The 8,980-nt window shown below is 36.9% G+C and overlaps 1 protein-coding gene across 1 annotated transcript in view; it reads right to left on the bottom strand.

Annotated features, from left to right (window-relative positions):
* The window catches only part of KIAA0825 (KIAA0825 ortholog), a 244,310-nt gene that overhangs the window by 34,086 nt on the left and 201,244 nt on the right, over positions 1-8,980 (bottom strand). The window contains exon 20 of the mRNA XM_017880119.1: positions 4,831-5,010. Within this exon, the coding sequence (XP_017735608.1) occupies positions 4,831-5,010 (180 nt within the window). The remainder of the gene's footprint in view (positions 1-4,830; positions 5,011-8,980) is intronic.

The raw sequence follows: 8,980 nt of genomic DNA, 5'->3' as shown, positions 1-8,980 counted from the left end.
TTTTCTTTCTTTTTTTTTTTTTCCTTTTTTTTGAGATGGAGTCTCACTCTGTTGCCAGGCTGGAATGCAGTGGCGCAATCTCGGCTCACTACAACCTGCATCTCCTGGGTTCAAGTGCTTCTCATGCCTCAGGCTCCCGAGTAGCTGGGATTACAGGCACGCACCACCACACACAGCTAATTTTTGTATTTTTAGTAGAGACGGGGTTTCACCACGTTGGCCAGGATGGTCTCGATCTCCTGACCTGGTGATCCACCCACCTCGGCCTCCCAAAGTGCTGGGATTACAGGTGTGAGTCACCACACCTGGCCAGTAGTTTCTTATGAAATTAAAAATGTACTTATCACATCACCTAGCATTTCCACTTCTAAGTACTTACTGAAGAGAAATGAAAACATACATAGCTGACCCTTGAACAACATGGGTTTGAACTGCACAGGTCGACTTACATGCAGACTTTTCTCAATCAAATGCGGATTGAAAATACAATATTTGCAGGATGCAAAACCTGCATATACGCGGGTTCTGTAGGGCTGACTGCAGGACTTGAGTATATGTTGAGTATATGGATTTTTTTTTTTGAGACGAAATTTCACTCTTGTTGACCAGGCTGGAGTACAATGGCGTCTCGGCTCACTGCAACCTCCGCCTCCCAGGTTCAAGCGATTCTCCTGCCTCAGCCTCCTGAGTAGCTGGGATTACAGGCACATGCCACCAAGCCCAACTAATTTTGTATTTTTAGTAGAAACAGGGTTTCTCCATGTTGGTCAGGCTGGTCTCAAACTCTTGACCTTAGATGATCCACCCACCTCGGCCTCCCAAAGTGCTGGTATTACAGGCATGAGCCACCACACTTGGCTGAGTATATGGATTTTTTAATAAGGGGAATGGTTCCTGGAATAAATTCCTCACATATACTGAGGGATATCTGTAGTCACACAAAGACATACAGTAGTATTCATAGCAGCTTTATTCATCGTAGCCAAAAACTAGAAATAATCAAAATGTCCATCCAACTGGCAAGTGGATTTAAAAAGTACTACTCAGTGAAATACTGCTCAGCAATGAGCAAAAACAAACTAATGATAAAGCATAACATAAAATTCTCAAAAACATTAAACTGAGCAAAAGAAGCTAGACACAAAAGAATACACAGATTTCTATTTATATGAGATTCTAGAATATCAAAAGTAAACTATCATGACAAAAAGCAGGTCAGTGTCTTCCTGGTGCTGAGACTTGAAAGCAGAATGGATGGCAAAGGGGGAATGAAAGAACCTTTGGAGATGACAGAAAATGTTCCATATCTTTAGTGTTGTGGCTGTCACACAGATTTATACATTGGTCATACTTACTGAACTCTTCACTTGAAATGAGTGAATTTTATTGTATTCAATCAATAAAATATTTTAAAACATTTTTAAGGTGAATTGCAAACAAACTGAATGGTGACAAAAGGATCAGAATAAATGGTTAGTTACAACATAGAACAAAGACAGCCTTTCAATATGTGAAAGCTTACATTTAAAATCTACCTATACTATGCTGCAGGTGTTTATGTAGGTAATAGAGACAATCACTGTGTCTGATAGAAGGTAAGGCACTGTAAATTAGTTTTGGCAACAAGAAGGCAATATAGCATATATATACTCTCTAAACAACTCTTCTTAAAGGTCTTTATGAGGCTGAGGAGGAGTAGAAAACCAAAGTGGAAACTATGGATCTCAACCTTTAATTGGGAAATTTTGCTAGGTTATTGAAAGTTTTTTTCCCAAAGGTTGTGAGAAAGTTAAGAAAACATTCAGAAAACAAAAGTAAGCCCAATGCCATATCAAGGAGCCAAGTGAACAATACTTGTTGAATATATTACTATCATATTAGATGGGCATTTTTGACAGTATTTGCCTCATTTACAAGCCTGTTCTGACATTGTTTTAAAAACCAGTTGAGGTAATGTATGCTTTGATATTTTCATTTGTCTAACTGAATAATGCTTGATCTACTTTGAAGACACAGGTGTCCAATGATTGTTAGCAAATCTATTTATTATAGAGTGCACTGGCCTTAGAAACACCCACATTAGGTCTCTGACTTAATTATTTTTTGTGTTTATAGCTTTTGTAGTAATCTTAAGTGGGTATTCTCCTTCTTGTCATCCCTCCCTAGCTTACGTCCAGTCTAAGGAGTTATGTGTTAGATGGAATTCTAAGTATAAAATCAGATTGTATAATTCATTACTGAATTCATATGTTTATAAAAGTAGTGTCTCAAAAACTTTAGTCCAGTAGAAAAAAAATGAGAAATAACATAGCCTAGGACAGGGTCCCCAACCCCCAGACTGCAGACCAGTACTGGTCTGTGACCCGTTAGGAACTGGGCCACACAGCAGGAGGTGAGCAGCAGGTGGGTGAGCATTACTCCTTGAGCTTCGCCTCCTGTCAAATCAGAAGTGTGTTAGATTCTCATAGGAGTACAAATCCTATTGTGAACTGCGCATGCGAGGGATCTAGGTTGTTTACTCCTCATGAGAATCTAACCAATGCCTGATGATCTGAGGTGGAACAGTTTCATCCTGAAACCATCCCCCTCCTGGTGGAAAAATTGTCTTCCACAAAACTGGTCCCTGGTGCCAAAGAGGTTGGGGACTGCTGGCTTAGGAGAGAGGAGATCTGGTTTCTTGTGCTAAGTCTGTCCAACTTAATTGGTGGACAGTCTTAGGCAATTCTCTTAATATTTCTGCTTTTTGTTTATTTAACAATAAGATGAAGATACTGACCACTTCATCTTTGTCCTTTTACCCTAAAATGATAAGACTGTGATGTTTTATGGGTAAACTGTGCTGAAATCATAGACAGTGATTTAGTATGAGGAAACTACAGCAGTGAAGTTTTAAAATAACGTACTTTAGTTAATCTGAGTAGATTAATTATATTTACTGAAGCATAGATCTATTAGTAATAAAATGTAAATATTGTGGGATTATGATTACATGTGTTAGCTGTATTTCTTGTAAACATGTTATGTTTTCAAATTAAACAAAAGTCATAGTAAAAGGTTTAATTTTGTTATGAATTAGTACCTTCTGTTATCTTATTAGGTTTTTTAAAATAACCAAGATTGCTAACAAAAAAAAAAAAAAAAAAGACCTTTCCAAAGACTTAAATGGGAGAGAAAAGAGAAAAGTTCAGACCCTCATGACCACTGCAGGTATGAGGTTTGAGACTATTTAATGTTTATGGAGCAACAACTTGTACAAAGGGTGAGAGAGTTTTCACCCATTTGAAGTTCTGCCACTTTGAGCTTTCACACATAATTCAGGCTCTATGAATATGTACAACGTCTGTTTCCTGAGACTTGTCTGACCATGTGAGGGAGGGTTTGCTCAATATGTAGATGGAGAGATGTCAAATTAGGAGCAAGAAACAGTTTTATTTTCCGCTAGCAGCACCAGAAATCCATTTATATCTTCTAGGTCATTTTCAGTATAGTTTTGTGCTGAGTGTCAAAGATGGTTCTGGAACCTAATAGTTGAAGGATAAATAGTGGTTGAAGCATGAGGGTCACTGGTTCTTTATAATCTTGTGAGAAAATCCAGCTCTTACTTCCCCAGAAACAACTAAAAACAGCAGAGGGTGGCAGAACTTTGAAGGTCATTTTTCTTTCAATTCAGTAAAGACTACGTCAGAAACACAACAAGCTTCTAATTCGGCCTTTTTACCTAGAAATATGCCCTTCCTTTGGGGAAGCAAGAAGCAGTAAGGGAATGCATGGCAACTAGGAGATAACATTTTAAAAGGAGATCATTATTACAGAAACTTTAAATGACAGATTTGAATTTTGGAAATCATAACATAAAGTTACCTATTACTATTTTATAGGGATAATGACCAAGAGAAGATGAAACATAATGACTTTAAAACAGCTAGAATGATATTCAAGTAATATCTAGAGGATACTCAAAAAGTCTGGGAGGAGTGAAACCATGACTATGAACTAGTTAGATATTTTATATGAAGCCTAGGAAATATTTTATGAAAATTCAGGTTCCAAAGCAGGAGAAAAGAAAGCTTATAGGTTGAAAACTAAATGTAAATGATAAAATCACTATTTGAATAGCAGGATAATAATAAAATCATTGTCTAAGTTTTCATCCTTTGTTTTCCCAAGATATTAAATATGAAAATTTAGAGGCAGAATATTAAGGATAAGACAATGTGAGAATTTTTACACCGGCCAGAGGGTGGGGCAACCCATCAAAACCTTCTGTTCAAACATACAACCTGCACTGCCTTTATTATTCTCTGTAGCTGAAGGAAGAAGAACAATACAGATGGGAAAAATATATTCTCTCCAAAGGAATCACAGGATATGCTTGCCTTGTAGAGAGGCACACTGTGGTCATAATAATAAATGCCTTACACATCTGAAGAAAATTGACCAATAGTATTGTCCATTAATTTGCTGAATAAATGCACCCAAGAATCACAAAATACTTTTCACATCTTACTAATATCTTATATGCTCAATAGCAAAACATAATCTGTGATAAATATTAAAATAAATTTTATGACAGAACATTCCCTAATTAATAAAAAAAGAAAATCTTTTCCCTTCAACCTCCCTTGCATCTTGTCCCAAAGTATATGAAATTTTACAGGAACTAATAATTAACGATTCCCAACAGAAGGCTTTATACTGAAAAAATGTAAGGTAAACTTTTACAAACAACAGATTCAGCAAAACCAATATCAATACAACTTCTAAACATCTCTAAAGGTACATATAAGTATCTATAGAACATTTCTTTTACAAATAGTAAATGTATCATACCTGGGATGTTATATAAAAAGTCCCATAATTGCTCTTCTTCCATGTAGCTCACAAAAACATTTGCAAATGTTTGTGGAGAAAAACTGCAATGGTACAATATTTTAAAGATGGCTTCCACCAAGCTGGGTCCTTGGTTCAGGTTATTTTCTGTGTCAGAAACTTGTTCTTGAAAGGTACGTTCTTGAAAGGAATCAAAATGATTTAGTAAAGTATCAGTGAATATGATGAAACTCTTATTACGTACACTAGCATAATGCTGTGGAAATGGTTTTTAATAATATTTACATAATAAGAGAATTACCACATTATTTCAAATCAATGGTCCATCCAACTCAATGTTGTTTCTGAGATAGTCATGGATATTTATGGAAAAGAAAAACAAACAAAAACAACAACCAAAAAAACCTGTGAGAAAGACCACAATGACACCACTTCAAATGTCAACGCTAGTTTCCCTGTATGTCATAATTCTTCTTTCTCTTAAGGAAAACTTTTTTCTTTCTTTTTCTAATTTAAGAATAATAGACATTCATTCTAAAATATTTTTTTAGTCTACACAACTAGGAACACTAACATTGTACCATGGGAAAATTCACATTTGTAGTTTTTCCAGAATTATGCTGTCAATTCTACAAACAAATTTATGAGTGTTTCTTAAATCCACAGACCTTGTCATATCAGACTGAAGAGTTTTATCAATTTGTTCCTCAATAAGACTATATAAAGAATTCAACAAAAATTGGGCCATTTTAATTGTCCTTTTCAACCCCCCTTTGGCTCCATAACGGCCTTCTCAAAGATCAGTAATCATAAGTTTCTGTACTATTCCATTCATAGTTTGGATGGAAAGGTGAAATAATATTTTCTGTTTTCTATGGATAATAAGCATGAGATATGTACTATTATAATAAACAACATATTTATTGGGTTAAAGGTAACAAATTATATTTTAGCTCTCATGTTTTAACTATATTGCATAAATGTAATCTAAAGTATTTCAGAACAAATAGATCTCTTTATTCTTGCTCATTTGGAATATCATTACTTTTATGTTTCCTCTTGAAATTTTTTTTCTGTGATTTGATTTTGATGATCTAAAGGAGCTCACTGTTATCTTCAAACTGAGAAATAACATCATAGACTTTATTGGAGAACATTATTGGTTTTGCTTCCTAATATCCATTTTCTTTCTTTTCAAAACAAGTTAGTTTTCCTTTAGCAAGATATCCCTGCTCCTATCTGTGTCCCTCACCCCTCCATCCTCCCAACACTCCCCAACCCCACACACACACTTAGATTATTTGGTTCAGGTGAAGCCAGCTCTATCATCTGGAGTGGGCACATAACCGAGCCCTGACCAGTCAGACCATAACCCCTTGCATCAACAGTGACTGGTTCAGGAATGGGCAGGTATCCAATGAGAACCTTCTTTAGGATTTTTGCTAGAATTGTTGGCAAAGCAGTGTTCTCTTAACCCCAGTAGAAAGTAGGCTGAAAGTTGCTGAAAGCCATTTTGGGGAGAACTTGACTAAGAATGAATCTGACATAGTAAGAAGCAGAACTAAGAAAAGGAGAGAAGATTCCTAATGAGATGACACTGTTTGAGGACCTGGATCCAGCAATGCCTACATATTTATGCTTGCTGAGCTGACAAATTCAGCCCTCCCACCCACTTTTATTTTCTTTTGAGATAGGGTCTCACACTGTCTCCCAGGTTGGAATTCAGTGGCATGATTTTAGCTCATTGCAGCCCCAAACTCCTGGACTCAAGTGATTCTCCACCATCAGCTTCCCAAGTAGGTCTAAGGTGTGCATCACCACACCCAGCTAATTCTTTTTTGTTTTTTTGTAGAGATGGGGTCTTGCTCTGTTGCTCAGTCTGGTCTCAAGCTTCTGGCCTCAAGTGATCCTTCTACCTCAGCCTCCCAAGTGCTGGAATTACAGGCCTGAGTTGTCGCACCCAGCCAATTTTCCCTCTTTTGATTAAACCAGGCTAATTTGGATTTCTGTTACTTGCAGTCTAAATGGTCTCGACTTTGTCCCCAAGCATAAAATGTGAAATGGCAAATATTCCTAATCCAGGCTTTCATAATTTAATTTTATCCAAATAATCTCTGCAGTTCCCTCTTCTTTCCGCTCCCTCCTGTTCATCTTACATAAAATTACCCATTATCCTCATGTCATTCCTTGCTTTAACCTTCCCCTTCCATCACTGTTAAAAAATTCCTTATCCTGATTGAGGATCAGGAGTTCCACAATCCTTTCCCAAATTATGTTCCAACCCCCAAACATCTGTTCTACCCAGGAGAGTTTATTTGCTTGTAAATGTGCCCTCCCATCTCCTTTTCTTTTTCTATGCCATTTCATCAGGCTATAATGTTCTCCTCCAATAAAATCATCATGATTTAATCAATAAGTTAATTGATTAATCAACTGCTTCCTATGTGTCATTGTACCAGGTGCTGAGGCCATCCCCTTCCAGGGGCTCAAGGATTATGCATATATGTGTATATTTTGTTGCGGGGGGAGGAGATGACAGACAAGTCAATAATTATTACTTCAACATAAGGAAAAGGTGAGTGACCATGCATCTGAATTTGCTGGGGCAGTCCTGGTTTAGGGCTGTTGTCCTGGTGTAATTACTAGTACATCCTCTTTCACTTTTAAAAGTGTCTCAGTTAGTATGATAAATTATTTGATCGACTTAAGTCTAAGTGCTTTCAGTATGAGGTATTGTGGAAATGCAGTTAAATGATGCTTTAAATTTTTTCAGGGAACACAGACAAGTCACAAAGCAGACCATGTCTCAGCCAAGTTTTTAAGAAGGAGTAGAAATTTATCAGCATAATAAGATCAAGGTGGGGAGTACTTTCCAGGAAGACCGAGGAATTGGTGAAATGTTGAGAAGACAAGCAGTTGCTGGCAGTGTGATGTGGCTGAAGTGAGACTGCTGTGAGGAAGATGGGAGATGAAGCTAGGCAATCAACAGAGCATGAATAATATACAGCCCTGCAAATCATGCAATGGAAATGCACATGCCAGGGTAAATATGAGGAATAGTTCTATGGAATGGGTGTTGTTTTTCCCAGCTTTACAGATGAACAAAGTAAAGTGAAGAGAAACTAAATGACTTGTCCCTAGGTCACAAAGGTAGTAAGAATTTGTTTGTGCTGTCTGAATTATACTATAATCCCAAATGTCTCAAAGCCTACTTTGACATTTTATTGACAATAAACATTGAATGCAAAGCACTCAGTCCAAACTATGTATATGGTATGTGGTATTGCCTTAATGCAAAATTCTTTAATTTCATATGGCATTCTACATTTTCACATATACTGTCTTGTTACGTCTCTAGGACTATTTTACTATATGAATTTCTATGGATGCACATCTTGTCTTTAGGTATCTTCCAACAGCACCTGGATCAGTGCTACGTGTTTAATATTAAATTTTAGAAGGAATAACAGAAGGAATGTTTAGTACTAAAGAAGGAAGAAATGTTTTAATACTAAAGAAGGAAGAAAAGAAGGAAGTAAGGCAGAAAAAAATAGATGTTTTCATACTAAAACAATGTTTTAATGCTAAAGAAGGAAGGAAGGGAGAAGGAAATACATCTCTTGAGTATTTTGTGATAGGTTTTGGTCCATCTAGAAATTGATATTTTGGAATGGCACATAATGACCTGCTAGTCATAACGTTCAAAGATTTTTTTCCCTAAGCCTCATCCTCCCCACACCCACAGTATCCTTTCTTTTCACCTACTCCTTTGAAATCCTCTTCTCTCTTGACTTCCTTGCAGCTATGCTTTCTTAGGTTCAGAGTTCCTTTTTGGCAAATCTTTTCTGGTAGCTCTTCCTCTTTTATCTGGGGTTGGCAAGTTTTTTCTTTTTTTTTTTTTATTATTATTATACTTTAAGTTCTAGGGTACATGTGCATAACGTGCAGGTTTGTTACATATGTATACTTGTGCCATGTTGGTGTGCTGCACCCATCAACTCGTCAGCACCCATCAATTTGTCATTTATATCAGGTATAACTCCCAATGCAATCCCTCCCCCCTCCGCCCTCTACATGATACGCTCCCGTGTGTGATGTTCCCCTTTCCGAGTCCAAGTGATCTCATTGTTCAGTTCCCACCTATGAGTGA

The sequence above is a fragment of the Rhinopithecus bieti genome, unplaced genomic scaffold (genome assembly GCF_001698545.2).
Source record: "Rhinopithecus bieti isolate Rb0 unplaced genomic scaffold, ASM169854v2 scaffold_12189, whole genome shotgun sequence".
Lineage (NCBI taxonomy): Eukaryota > Metazoa > Chordata > Mammalia > Primates > Cercopithecidae > Rhinopithecus > Rhinopithecus bieti.
This window is presented reverse-complemented; position numbering and strand designations above follow the sequence as displayed.